At 37.8% G+C, this 15331-nt stretch overlaps 1 protein-coding gene across 2 annotated transcripts in view; it reads left to right on the top strand.

Annotated features, from left to right (window-relative positions):
- The window catches only part of LOC121740203 (cadherin-87A), a 55561-nt gene that overhangs the window by 7552 nt on the left and 32678 nt on the right, over window positions 1-15331 (top strand). For both annotated transcript variants that reach the window (XM_042132838.1, XM_042132839.1), the window contains one exon: window positions 10108-10166. In XM_042132838.1, coding sequence (XP_041988772.1) covers window positions 10115-10166 — 52 coding nt within the window. In that variant the 5' untranslated portion in view covers window positions 10108-10114. The remainder of the gene's footprint in view (window positions 1-10107; window positions 10167-15331) is intronic.

Genomic DNA, 15331 nt, shown 5'->3' with positions numbered 1-15331 from the left:
CTGAAGCGTTGAAAGTTACGATGAACCACGGAAGCCGACACACGTAAGGCCTGACTGACCGAACGGTAGGTGTGACCTTTCTCTATCGTGGTTACAACTCTAGTTGTCGCAGATGCTGGGAAATCACTAGTTTTGTATCTAAGCAATGTGTTCTTCCAAAAACCAAACAATCAAATAAGCTGAGCACACCTTGCACCCCGCTAAAACGCCATTCTTATCAGGAACACTTACAACGTCAATAATCGAAAAACACTTATTAGGGCATAATTGCTATAAAAACCTGTCAACTTGCCAGTTTTGTTCAATATTTTATTTCTTGAATGAGTTTAGAAGCTATAAAAAAGGCTTTCAGACAGCCCGACCCACTTGAGTTCAAGTTTTGGCCCTTTTTACCTATGTTCCGCTAATTTTGCCAGTGTGGTAGTTAACTGAAATAATTTAATAATACGTAATTACACTGATACATGTACGATAATATGTAAGACAACTTTTAGTGATGTTAAATTCATCAGTATCAGGGCTGTGCATTGCACAAGCTAAGCGTATATGGTCAGACTTCTTCTCTATGAGCATTTCGTGAATATTTTAAGGGGTCAAAGTATTCACTAAATGACAAAATGCCTATTTTATGGCCCGCTATCAAGTTCGAATTTTATAGTTCTTAATTCTCATTGTTTGGTTATTTATTTAGGACATAATATTTTTAAAATAATAAATAATAATTACCTAATATCTGGACTGATGATGTTTATTTCCCAAGTTAAAAAGTAATCGTTATTCACATCACGTAACGAATTCAGGTGAGTGCGAACAATAAGATTGCCCAATCGTCATCGGTAATTGATTCAGATTTCGGTGCCGGCTATGCATATTGCAAGGTACGCGCAGATTATGTCGAGGCGCAGCGGGGAGGGTCACAGATTGTGTGATCTATTGTGCACTCGGTCAAAACACTTATAGAATATGCGGCCCACTGCGCCCCGTCATAAAGAGTGCGTACCTTAAGGCTCATCTGCATGCGATATGCAGATTTATCTTTAATCTGGATGTTGTCAAAAGATCACGAACGCTTCTGTCACAAAAGCTCGTCATAAGCCCTTCTTAATGTCAAAGGAAGTGTCAAAGGAAGTGGGAGTTCTCTATTTGCACACGCAAACCTTATGACTTATGAGTTATGATTTAAAGGAGAGATAAATTAATAGGCTTCTTGGCTACTGCCCCAAGTATTTTGTTGACAAATTTTATTATACGTAAGGCATTGTAAGGGTCCTTGGGGACGATCCATCTAGCCTTTTCCCGGTTAAAACATTAACATTTATTAATTTAACCAAAATTTTCAAGTTTCTAACCCACCATTTAGCCATACATTTAAAGCAATCCCAAACCACATAATTTTTAAAAATAAAAAAAAAAACAATAGCCGTAAATCCTGCTATCAGCGCGACCTTTGCTTAGCATATTCTCATGGTGTTGGCTAAGACGACCACAACTGGGTAACCCGCTTCCCACGCCCAGATCGCTGATAGCGGGAATATACTGTCATCATCATGACGGTATGACAACTGTCAACCCAGAGGAAATTAAAAGAAGCGGTGTTGACCGTTTTCTATCACAACTACGGAACCCTAAAAGGTGTTAATTGTGATAAAGCAAAAGGCCGGCAATGCACCTGTAGCTCTTCTAATGTTGCGAGTGTCCATGAGCGACGGTAGTTGCTTTCCATCAGGTGACCCGTTTGCTCGTTTGCCATTGCCCTCTTATTTTATAAAAAAAACTTAGGTACTAGAAGTTCTGCGCGTCTCGCCCTGCGTAATAGCAGTAAACGTACATTTTCAGAAAGTATTTAAACTTCTATTTTTAAGAAAAGTATCCAAATCAAAATTGGCCAAGTAGTTTTGGAGCCATGCCAACAAACAAACTTTTCCCCTTAGCTTTGTTACCTTATTCCAAGTTTCTGGGTAATATTTTAGCCGGCCATAATTACTAGGGAATCATACTGGTGAATAGACAGTTTTTCTGTCGCAAATTCCTAAACAACTGCAAGCTATTATTGCCAATTTGCCATAAATCCGATGTTGTGTTGCGGGCTGAATTGAGTATTGAACTTAGGGTCAATACTCAGGGATTTCTCAGACGGTATGGCGACTTGTAGAACCAAAGGGATTCTATAACTTTCCTATCGGCTTTACGCATCTCTTTACTCTTACATTTTGAAGGACGATCCAATTTAACTTACTCTAGGGTTCCTCTCTGAAGATTCCGCGTTCGCTACAGATCTGCAGATAGCAGTTATTTTTATGCGGTTCCTTTTAAGCCTTAATATTATTATGTAGGAAAACTTGTGTTATGTTTAAGTATTATGTATACCGTAGACGCATACTTGTCACACTGGCGATAATATTGTTTGGAATGTGGCTGTAAGCCGCTATGCTATAACTACATAGTGTAAAAACCTCGTAGCTAATGCCATAATATAAATTATGAACAGTAGACAATATTTCAAGACCTGCCTAATAACTAATAAGTAATAAGCAGGCCTAATACGCAGTCTGATTTCAGGAGATGACTTAACGTAGCATAATGTTAAATTAAAAACAACCTTCGATACGAAATTTAACTTTGTAGGGCTGAAAGTTGCTTACTTAACCTTCCAAAATAGATATAAAACCTAATTTTCTAGCGGTGAGCGGACTGATTATAATGGTCTATTTAATAACACTTTCGATCATGTCCGTTTAGATTCTACGATACCACGGACAAACAGGCACGTCAAACTTATAACCCCCTCCTTTAGTCGGGGGTTAAAAAAAGGCAGTAACACGTTAGACTCGTGAAACTTGTCACTGTGTTGAGCGATTTTGAGTTTAAGTTACTCAGAGTAACTTGAAGAGACTCATGCCTGTTTTCACCAACGGTCTCCTAATGCTAAGTGTTCCCTAGCGATCTTTGCGGGTCAAGTATCTCTTAAAACAAACACATTAAAAAAAAGTAATGTTTTGCAAAAGTTCTTACGCCCTAAGGACGAACGTGGGTCGTGACACACAAAAATTCGTGAAATCTTGAAGGACATATCCTTCAAGATTTCACGAATTTTTGTGTGTCACGTTCGTCCTCAGGGCGTGAGAACTTTTGCAAAACATTACTTTTTTACCCTTAATGGCCGCTAGGGGACCACTTAGCGTTAGGAGGCGGTTGGTGAAAACAGGCATCAGAGTAACTTACAGTAGAGTAACTTACCCTACTGTATGTTTACAGTGTGCTAATGCTCAATTGCGTCACACATCTCGTTCAGGCTTTACGTAAACGGTAAACAGTTTCTCGATAATGGTAGTGTTACGTTTATCTGCTCCATCCTAATTCCTAATGCACTAGGCTGAGCTAGTTGTTGATATAATTCCTAAGTAGGAACTCGATTAACCGGTCTAATTGTTGTAGTTAAGCTTTCGGATATTCGAAAATCCTGATAATTGAATGTATGAGGAAAAGTGGTGCATAATAATATGATGTAGAGTACATAATATTATTATGTGTTTGTCAAAAACAGCAAATAGCAAATAGATATGAATTACCTAATAAGAAGCGCTGACGGATGCAAGCGACCGAGTCGCGCGACGTGTAGTCGAGGCTTGTCGGCGACCTGCGTTGCGCGACCCAGTCGCTCACAAGGCAGTGACACAGTCTATGTATCTTTATTACGCTGTGGCAGCCCCGTGGCGCGACAGATTCAAAATGACCGCGTTTTCTTTACACGAAGACGAAATTTTTACGAGTTTCGTATGGGTCGCACGACGCGGTATTCTTGATTCGAATGCTACGAATGCTAGTATGGATTTGACAGATTCGCAAGACGTCTGATGCAATTGAAATCTGTCAAATCCATACAAATTTAGAAATGCATCTACGCGTCGCGTTGCGGTCTGAATCAACCCTAAGATAGCATTTGAATCAAGAAGACCGCGATAACAGACCGTGACCTAACCTAACCTAACCCGCTTTACTAAGAAATAATGATTTTGAGATTCATCTTGCTATGGCAATCCGGATTTTCACGCATCTATATAACTGAGGGCCGGATAATCGATTTTCTACTGTCATTTTCATATCTGGGCTTATATAGAGTTCAACTACAAGATGATCATAATTTTTACTTTTCGGCTTCTTAAAACCGGAAGACCTGACTTCTACTAAAGTAAGGGAACTCTTCGGCAAATACAGCTATAGTACCTAGCTAGCCATCAGTGGCTTTAGTGAAGTGCAAGTAACTGTAAGATAATAACAGCGCGCAGGTCAACGTCTTGGTCTGCCGATTGCGCTAGCCGCTGTCCCTGTGTTTAGTGTTTATTCGGCCAGTGACATACTGACTCTAATTGTTATTGTACTCGGTCAAGATTTATTGCATGCGAATTACTCAGGAGTTAGGTATAACATTGAATTAATGTTTCCAAATAGACTTGGTCATTGTCGTAGAGCTATGTCGAAATAAATAGAGTTTTGGTATATTATTTGTAGAATCTTTAGACGAACATCGAAATTAGATCGAAAATTCTACCTAACTACCCTGTACTACTTGTATTAATATTATGTATTTTATGCCTGTACCTAGAACCCAAGTAAAGTATTATAATAATTAAGTACTGTACCGTGTACGAACTTAGCTTCAAATGCTTTGGTTTCTGGACTATTTACTAATGTCTTCTATTGCCTAGGTACAATTCGAAGCGACGTTTGTGTTAAGAATATTAATAGTTTTTACACCGGTTTCGGTGACGGTGGCCGGTTTCATTGAAACCGGGCCAGCTACGCAGGAGTAATTTTATAGTGCCCAAGTGTGTGCGCTGTACACAAGAGCACTCTCTATTCCTTTACTCTCATAACCCAGTGGGACGGAAGACCGACTTTTTAGATGCCCATCCGACGCATGGATCATCTTACTTCTCAGACAATCAGGTGATCAGCCTGCATTGTCCTAACCAAACTTGGAATTAACATGTTTCCAACGCGGGAATCGAACCCACGACCTCCGAGTCAAGCTCTATACCACTAGACCATGGAGGCGTTTTAAGCATTACAGAGGTGTACTATGTACCTGTACACGATCTATCTGCTGGACGCTGTAGTAGTAGTTTTTTTTTTTTATGAAATAAGGGGGCAAACGAGCAAACGGGTCACCTGATGGAAAGCAACTTCCGACGCCCATGGACACTCGCTCGTTACCGACGCTTTAAGAGGGAATTGGGTAATAGGGGAGGGTACGAATGGATAGGGAAGGGAATAGGTGAGGGAAGGGAATAGGGTAGGGGATTGGTCCTCCGGTAAACTCACTCACTCGGCGAAACACAGCGCAAGCGCTGTTTCACGCCGGTTTTCTGTGAGAACGTGGTATTTCTCCGGTCGAGCCGGCCCATTCGTGCCGAAGCATAGCTCTCCCTCGTATGAAATTCCCCCCTTTACGACCTAAAGTACAGGTAACAGGACTAACGTAAAGTTTTTGTAATGTTTCTTTCAAAAGCTCTGCGATGGGCGCTCTATATAGTATTCTCTATCTAGGTGTACTAAGTAATAGTACACCTAGGTATGTAAGTAATTGACATGAACTTTGCTTCATGGGGAGTATAGTACGTTTATAGTCTTTTATTTAAATCTGACTACTTTTGCATAATCGGTGATTCAATAATTTTAATATTATTAAAATTAATATGGTAAAATTGAATCACTAATGAGTAATGACATTAAAATTGAATAATTTTTTCCGAGTAAAGGTACCATTTTCTTGAGTTTTGGTATCACACAAAAGCGGAAAGTAAATGTTACGAAAATGACTCACATCTACTAAACGAATAAATTAAGGCTGTCCTCAGTTCTGTAGTATAGTAATAAGAAACTGGTTTCCTTGATTGGTCATAATATTGGAAATTATTGTTACAATATTTTTAATTTTATTGTGAAGAACTATGGGCATCAATTCTTATGTATCACAAATCACAATAACACATTATTAAAAGCTTTTATTTAACTTGCTCTGTCTGTATGTATGTACTTTGGTGGTGGAATTTTGGAAGTATTTTTTTTTTGTTTCACTTGAATATATAATAGAGTTTTAATTTTAATTATAATTAAAAAAGTATATATTAATAATAATAATAATAATATACTTTATTGCATTCCACAAAATAATACAAGAAAACACTAAAATCTGAAAAGGACAACACAATTCTGGCGGCCTTATCGCTAAGTAGCGATATCTTCCAGGCAACCATCTTACGACTAGAACATTGATATAAAGATAACTTAAAAACGAGTGGATGCATAATGTGCATAACAAACTAAAACTAATAAACACACACACAAAACAATTAAAGCGAAAGTACACGATGAAAAACTATTAATTACCTACTTAACTACTAATGTTAAAAAATCTAATGACTAACAAGGCTACAATGTTTCATCCGTGTCATTATTGTTCAATGATTTAGTCATTATATTCGTAATCATTAATCATTATTAGCGCTTTATGGGCAATTTTATGGCACGATTCTAAGTTACACCCTACTATTATTCGTAGTTACCACCATTTTCCTGGGACTGCCATACTTGTATGATTCTTTTAACACAAAAACGTTTTGATAAAGGGCCGTCAGGTACCGAGGAAGTGGTGGTGCAAAACTGCAAAGGGCCTATGTCTGTACCCAATCGTGTTGGATCGACCTTCCTGCAATTGACCCTATCTGCTGCAGGGTCACTAATTACTCGCAATCCGATCCACCTCACCCACTACTGACGTCTGACCTGACCTATTGTTAATTGGAACTTCTTTTATGGATATTTAGCAGTTTATGATGATTATCTACGAAATACTATCGTAGGCACAGACAGACAGACAGTAAGCTAATCATAGCCGAAACAGCGCTTATTTAGTACTAGGATGCAGCCCGTAACTTTGGTTGCTGTTAGCTACCACTTCCAAGAATTTCCGCAGAGGAAATTGTAATTGTTCGTCTTATAAAAATAAAGCTACTCATGAAAAATTAGCTTGAAGGTAATAAAAAATGTTCTAGGGAACATGAGAATAAGCACGGAGATATTGTACATTCGAAACTGATAATAATACTTCGGAATAGTGGTTAAACTAAACTACCTAGTGGATTTTTATGGCCAAAATCAGTCCTTCCCCGTTATCCTCTATTCGTAATGAAAAAATCTACAATGTTTTGCAATTTGCATGGAAAACTTTATAATCTTATTTCGTGCCATGCAAATAGTTTGATAAAAATGTTATGTAACAAAATGAAGTAATATTATAATATTCGATTTCTCTGAACGACCTTCAAGTATCAAGAATGGTCGACTTGGCAAAAGACAAAAGTACTGACAAATATCAAAACCCGCTCGCCGCGTCCGCTATAATGACTGATTTGCATAACAGTAGCTGACTTTACATTTTGTACTACGAATAAGGATGCTGTTTGAATAAAAGTTGTCGGCATGCTTCTGTTCGACTTATTTAAGGCACGACAATCGACATACGTTGCCAGCAACATCGTTGCGCCAAAATCTACCTATGTGACATATTGTGGAGGTATCCTTTGCCGGGAGTCAAAGTATCAAAATACCAAATGCCATTGGCTTAGGTACTTTAAAGGGTTATTTCTTTAATTATTCATAATAAAATAAAATTAAAATAATTACCTAATATTAAAGTGGGGCTCCCATACATAAACACACTTTTTGGCCTATTTTTAATCTATAACGGTACGGAACCCTTCGTGAGCGAGTCCGACTCGCACTTGGCCGATTTTTCCAATCCAGCGCTGAATTAGTATTATGCCCGGGCCGTTCCTGGTGGTTCCTGCGTAGTGCTTCGTGCTTAAAACGATACCATTGGACAATCTGCGTGTATCGTCCAATGGTATCGTCTCATAGCACGAAGCTTCTTAAGATAGACGCATGTGCGGCCGCGCCATTAGAATAATGTAAACGGCACTGGAAGTTGGAATCATAGATATAAAAAACAAACGGTTTAATATCTCTATGGTTGGAATTTGCAATTTTGCAAAGAACGCGCTGGATTGGTTTACTGGATTGGAATAATGTAAACCGGCCATTAAGTACTGTTACCTTTACCACAGATATCGATTCTCCAACCAGTCGAAGCCCGCATGAAAGTCCTTGAACCAATTGTCGATATTGCCAAATAGTGCCCGTATCCTGTTCCATTCAGCCAAAGATGACTAATTTCTGACTAGTGGTCATACGAGTTTTGCTTTTGTTGGAATAGTCTCCGTCGCTTTATTAATTTTGTTAATACTAGATTTTGCTTACTTTTTTGTGCAAATTACTTTATCGGAATTCATACTTTTCTCCGTGTTATTTCATAATAATAATAATCATGGGCGTACCCAGGTAGGGGCAGGCAGAGCAGCTGCCTGGAAGATAAAATAAACGTCAATTTTCCTCAAGTGGGAATTAAAAATGTGTTACCTACTCTGCGCAAAATGAAGTGTTGGAAACAAAATATATTTTCAGTCAGATTAATAAAAATAAATTTTCATGATTTTTTGAAACAGGTAATGCTGCTCCCCCCTAACTAAAATCCTGGGTACGACTATGATAATAATTATTGTCTATCTAATTTTATGTAATTTGAGGAAATTAAAAGTATATAATATCTAGTTAATTTACAATATCTAGTTAATATACAGAGTGTAAGAAGTTACAGGAATACACACTTTTCACCTTTCGAATTTATAGTAGGTAGGACATTCGTAAATCCAGGCAGCTGGTCGAGGATGTCTTTTAAATTTTTATATCTTTTATTATAACGAGCACAAGTAAATTTTATGACGATATTCTTCAATATTTTACACGTGCAAAATGTTTAAAAATAGCATTCCGAAAGTATGAAAGTTTCACAAACTAGTTTTTACTCAAGTATAATTAAAATTTTGAGAAGGTACCTACATGTAGGCAACAATGATTAAAATTATGTATTTCGGCTCGGCTACAATATTAAAATCTTTAAAAATCTGCATCATTATATTATTTTTTAAGAAAAGCGATTTTTAGATGTTTCTTAAAATAATACTTATACGTTTAGCAAAACGATTTGTTCACTTATATATTTTACAAAAGAACTAGGTATAATATATTATTATGATCTATATTATTTAAAAAAAAAAACGAATTTTAAAATTTTGTTAGTCTTGTTAAACTTGAGGACAGTTAAACCGATTTGTCTACTTCTAGTACTTATAGTAAGTATTCTTAGAATTCCAGGGTCCTAATATTATAAGCTACATTTATTAAGAGGAAAGTTTAATATTATTATAAGTTTTAACAATTTAGAGCACAATACATTAATATAAAGGTCTAACGACCCAAATTAAGAGCAGTATGACGATTGCTGACTATAATTATTATTATTAAGAGGGCTAAAACTGCGGGCCCTAGGACCCCGATGTTGCCCTAACGGCTAACCTAAGGGCATGCCTCTATAGCCCATAAGCGTAACAATACGTGTTCAATTGCTTAAAACAATAAAAACATATTACCCAGACAGCCTACAGGGGTTTTTTTTTAATTGAAGAGAACAAACTCAGAGAAACAATGATTTTACAATTACTTAAAACAATTTCATCCTAACATTTCAATGCACAATTTGAAAATATTATTAAATAATGAACGCTTTGTCCTTTGCTAAGTTGGCTATTGTTTAATTAATAATATGCTATTGAGTCTCCCCGTGTGATATTGTGAAGTGAAACAAAAGAATATAATATTATATGCAGAAGCATAGAAAGCCGCTTTGGAACAAAAGGAGTTAGTAAATATTTTACTGTGCATAATGTCTGCTGTGCAAAGGAAAATATTAAACTACTTTTAGTTCCAATGTACTATTATCTATTCTGTGGTTCCAATTAGTTGTTATACTAATAATACGAATTTATTTGTGGTTATTTAGTAATAATTATTATATTTTGTGCAATATTAATATTTGATCTACAGTATTTGTCATGCACATAATTCGCAAAGCAGACAAAAGTAGAATATGGTGAAGAAATAAGTAAAATTACATAATAAATTAATAATTAATTTCTTCATTATTTTCAGGTAAAATATGGCGACCCGGAGGAGTATCGTCGTGATATGGACGACGCTATGTTGTCTATGTAAGTATAGACTATAGTCTCTAGTATAATATTGGTAACGTAATAAGTATAAGGTAATGGTGTAATCTGTGGTCCGTGGCAAGTTATTTTAATGGGGCTTTATCAGTAAAAATCGCCGGGCTGTTACTGAAATCGGTCAAATTTAAAAAAGTTTACTCTTGAGCCGGGGCCCTCTTTAGTCAGGGGCCAATGGCATTTTGCCAGCCCTGTACTATTTAATATTTCATTTTATTTCAATAACATAAAATACTAATATCAACGATAATAATTGAGAATATGTTGCAAGCAAAATTTACGTAATGAAATATATTACGTGAATATTATGGTTTAAAAATTATCGATATTTCGTTAATATAAATTGCGAAATGACTTACGGCCTATCCAGGCTCAAAACTTGATTTTTTTAATCTCTTCCCAGGACTGATCCTAATTAAACTGGGTAGAGCTGGTCACCTTTCTTTTAGTGAAATTTGTATCTATGCGTCGCGTCGTTTTCTTCTTAATTTTTTTGCAAAAGGTTTTTACTTATTAGTTATTACATAATATTATTATGTAGGATTTTATCACATAAGTGAATTACTAAAATTCCAATTCAAACGATTACGTACGTACGTGTAGAGATCTAGTCGTCTATGTCCCATGATTGCTTGACGATAATTACAGTGCATGCTATATCTAGAGTTTATATGCTACAGGCTACCGCTTTGCATCATGGTGCCAATAATAACATGCCATATTACCAGTGCCGGATATATATTTTTTTATATGGGTATAGGCCCCTATGTACGAACTCTGTCGCCATCCTAGGACGCCACAGGACGCTGACGCCCACAGTCATATTACCACAATATAGTTGCCTATTATGGAGTTACGTAGTTTGTGGTAGAGCCGTGGTGTTTTGATAACTAGCTAAAAGCCGAGCTTTTACCGACTGATGATAACACATCTACATATAAATAAAAATGACTATGTCAAAGCACAAATCAATAGGCGTGATAATTTTTCCAGTGTAAGTACCACAAAATGTTCAGGTCGTGGGATATACTAGGGCTCACTTTGCTCGCCCTGATAAATAGCGTTCTCTTTCACAAATGAAAAAGCCAATTACATACACAAATGCTTTCCATCAATACTATTGAATATTGATAGTTACTTAAGAGCTCACCTGACTCTAAAAATCAAACATCGTCCTTCTCTCTTCACACTCACGTCCGTCTTTCATATGCCAGATGAAAAAGGACGGCGCGGAATCATCGCTGAGTTAGTTTACTTGAATAAAGGACGAACTATAATGATTATGAAAAAAGTGTTTTGAGTAAATTTAGGTTTTATCAATACCTTTTTAGATATTAAAAAATATTAAAGAAAAGACAGCAAACTTCGAAGATCCAAGCAAAAATGTGTCTAAAACAAGGTTTTTTGTAAAAAAGAAACTATCGAGCTTTTTTTGAGTAATCGTGTTTTCGTCTTGAGCATTTAATCTTTATGAACTGAAGTTACTTGTGTCAAAAACAATATCGATTTTCCCGTAACAAAATTTTTAAATGTAATATATCTGCTTAGTGGCTTAATTTTACAATGGCTGGGAAGTGAAATACACAGATTTTCATATATTTTCAAGGAATAATTGTTGAAAAGCTTAGTTCTAAGCCGTACATAAAAGGTGCCCTTCGGTAGAGGAGTCTGTCATTGTTTGACAAAATAAAGAAGCCAAAATATATGGATCTGCCGCCTGACGGCCTTGCAGAAATACTTTCCCCATAGCCAGAATGAGACTTGAAAAGATAACATGTTAGTTTGGATCAAGTTCTGTAACTTACTGAGAGAGAGGCTAAGCTGTTTCCACAGGGTAACTCAGTGCGATCCTATTGCCTTTCAATGATGCGGACTGGGAACCGTCTGGAGAATTAGCTTACGTGCTACACCGGCTACTTATATATTTAAACTATTCTTTAGTAGCATACTCGACGTGAAATTGCCATTGTGTCCGGTCCCTTTCATACGTTGTTTTTATTTTTAAGTCTAGTTATTATTTATAGTCCACATATTTAATGATATTTACTATTATTATTCTACTGCTAATTGTTTTTACCTTTTTATTTTCTATTTATTAATTAACGTAATAATTTAGTCCCAATGTCGCAGTCTGCTGGCTCTTCCTCTGGGAGCGCGTTACTCAGTCAAAATGGCTCTATTCAGGCGCAGTGTTTGCTCTGTTCAGAACCAAAATTCTTTAAGGGTTCGAGAGGACTAAGCATACATGTGAGTAAATGCCATAAGCAGTCGTCAAATAGCAATGTACATGTTCCTCCCCCTCTCCCGCATACAGTTCAGTCATTGCAAGCCGAGGATCTGTGTTCTCTCCTTTCTCGCTTAAAAGCATCCACCCCTGTTATAAAAAGAATCCCAAGAGGCGCCCGTGTGACTGTCGCCCTAAAACTTTCCGAAGTATTAAAACGGGTTATTAAAGAAAATTCTAAAGATGCATGGAAAAACCTTTTTGTCTTTTCATACGAAATTTTCCACGCAAATTCCTCTTCTAAAAAATGTTCTCTTACGAAAATTATAAAACAAAACTGCGTTGAAAAAAGTTTCAACATTTATTCCTCCAGTGATTTTCAGCGGAGTAATACATATTTTAAACGACAAGAGCCATTGTGTGTCAACAAAATCATAGAAGCGAAAATCTGTGACGGGGATATAAAAGGCGCGTCCAATCTCCTATTTTCATCGGATGTGCGGGCTACAAATTCCCCAGACACCTTGACTGCCTTAAAAGAAAAACATCCGTATACCTCTGTAGCTCCTAATCTCCCTACACCGACCGGTTCTGGCATAGTTGCTGAAAGCAAAATGGTGCTGTCTGCCATAATGTCTTTTAGGAACGGTTCGGCCGGTGGCTTGGACGGGATTTCACCGCAACATCTCAAAGATCTAATCTGTAGTTCCACTGCTGATGCTGGTAAAACACTTCTGAGCGACCTGACGGATCTCGTAAACCTAATGCTTTCAGGGCAAGTGAACTCGGAAGTTTTAAATGTACTATACGGTGCTAATCTCTGTGCTCTAAAGAAAAAAGATGGCGGAATTCGTCCAATTGCTGTGGGTAGCACTTTTCGTAGAATAGTCGCTAAAATCTGCTGTAAAAGTATTCACCCCAAATTGATTAAGGAATTCAAACCGATTCAATTAGGTTTCAGTTGCAAAGGCGGTTGTGAAGCTGCTGTCCACAGCCTCAGGGGGTTCATACATAACTGTGACGATGATGTAGTTCTCAAAGTCGATATCAAGAATGCTTTTAATTCGGTCGACCGCCGTGCCCTGCTTAATCAGTGCTTAGACAAGGTACCCGACATTTATCCCTTTATATGGCAGTGTTACAATACGCCTACTCAACTCGTTTATATGGGCCATTTAATCGACTCTGCGGTTGGCTGTCAGCAGGGAGATCCCCTTGGGCCGGCTATTTTTAGTTTAGCCATTCATCCAATAATTTCGACCCTTACTTCTAAATTAAATATTTGGTATCTTGACGATGGGACCATTGCAGGCCCTCCTTCCACCGTTTGGAATGACCTAAAGTGTCTAATAAGCGAATTGGAAAAAATTGGTTTAAGTATTAATTTTTCCAAATGCGAGCTTTTTTTTAGTGACAAATTTACGACTCAGTCTAAAACCGCTGTGGTTAATAATTTTAATAGTTTGGCCCCTTGTATTAAAGTAATAGATAAATACGCTCTGCGCCTTTTAGGAGCTCCTATTTTGGAGGAGTCAATTCCACTATTCCTAGAGGAACAAATGTTGAAATTTCAAAATTCTTGTGATCGTTTGGAAAAAATTAATATTCATATGGCCTTTCAAATTATCAAATTTTGCTTGTTTGTACCAAAATTTACCTACTTTCTAAGGTGTTCTCCAGTTTGGAAATTTACCAATAGTTTGGCCTCTTTTGACGCAGCCATCCGTAAAATTTTGACCCATATTTTTAATTGTTCACTTACGGATAGGGCGTGGTGCCAAGCATCACTCCCTATTCGCTTTGGGGGCATCGGCATCAGGAAAGTGTCAGATGTTGCTCTTCCAGCCTTTCTATCTTCAGTAAATAGTACCAGTCCATTGACCCGCCAAATTCTCTCCCCTTCTTTTGGCAACTTTGATTTTCCGTTTTATAGTGACGCGTTAGAGGCCTGGAGAGAAGCTAGTGCCAATGGGGCCGTTCCAGCCAACATTTGTTTGCAGCGTCTTTGGGATGAGCCGCTTTGCCGTGTTGTATTTGATAAGCTAGTTAACTCTAGTTCCGACGCGGCTGAGCGGGCCCGTCTTCTGGCTGCTGCAACTTGGGAATCTGGACTCTGGCTCCAAGCACTTCCATCTCCAAATTTAGGCACGTTACTGGACAACACCACCTTCTCCCTTGCCGTCAGTCTGCGACTAGGTTTGCCAACAAACCATCCACACTGCTGCCCTTGTGGATCTATGGTAGATCGTCTGGGTCACCATGGGCTTTCTTGCCAGCGGAGCGCTGGTCGTCTGTCGCGCCATGCGGCATTGAATGATGTTGTACGTCGGGCTCTTGTCTCCATCAACGTTCCGGCTATTTTAGAGCCGAATGGTATTGCCCGTGATGATGGCAAGAGACCCGACGGCTTAACATTAGTTCCATGGAAAAGTGGGAGGTGCTTGGTGTGGGACGCAACATGTGTCGACACACTGGCGGCCTCCTATTTACATGGAACTTCAGTGACGGCTGGTGCGGCGGCGTCCGAAGCGCAAACGCGTAAGCGGCGAAAATATGTATCTTTAAGCCGTGACTACATATTTTTGCCACTTGCGTTTGAAACGTTAGGCCCATGGGGGGATGATATGAAAAATTTTTTCAATCTTATATCATCCCGCCTCATAGATCGCACAGGTGACCAGAGGGCTGGAGCGTATTTTGGCCAGCGATTAAGCCTGGCCTTACAGCGGGGCAATGTGGCTAGTATTCTGGGCACTCTCCCTAAAGGCAGCAGTCTGGATGACAACCTTTTTTATATTTAAACTGTTCTCTTTTTACGCTAGTTTTTATTGTAATTTAGTTTTATTGTATTTGTTTAAATGATAATTAATTTATAATTAATAATAAAAGTATACTGTTTTCTAGACCTTACAGATTTTGAGATCTA

Source organism: Aricia agestis, chromosome 3, assembly GCF_905147365.1.
Source record: "Aricia agestis chromosome 3, ilAriAges1.1, whole genome shotgun sequence".
Taxonomy (NCBI): Eukaryota; Metazoa; Arthropoda; class Insecta; order Lepidoptera; family Lycaenidae; genus Aricia; species Aricia agestis.
Note: the sequence above shows the minus strand (reverse complement) of the source record. Positions and strands in the feature narration are given on the sequence as shown.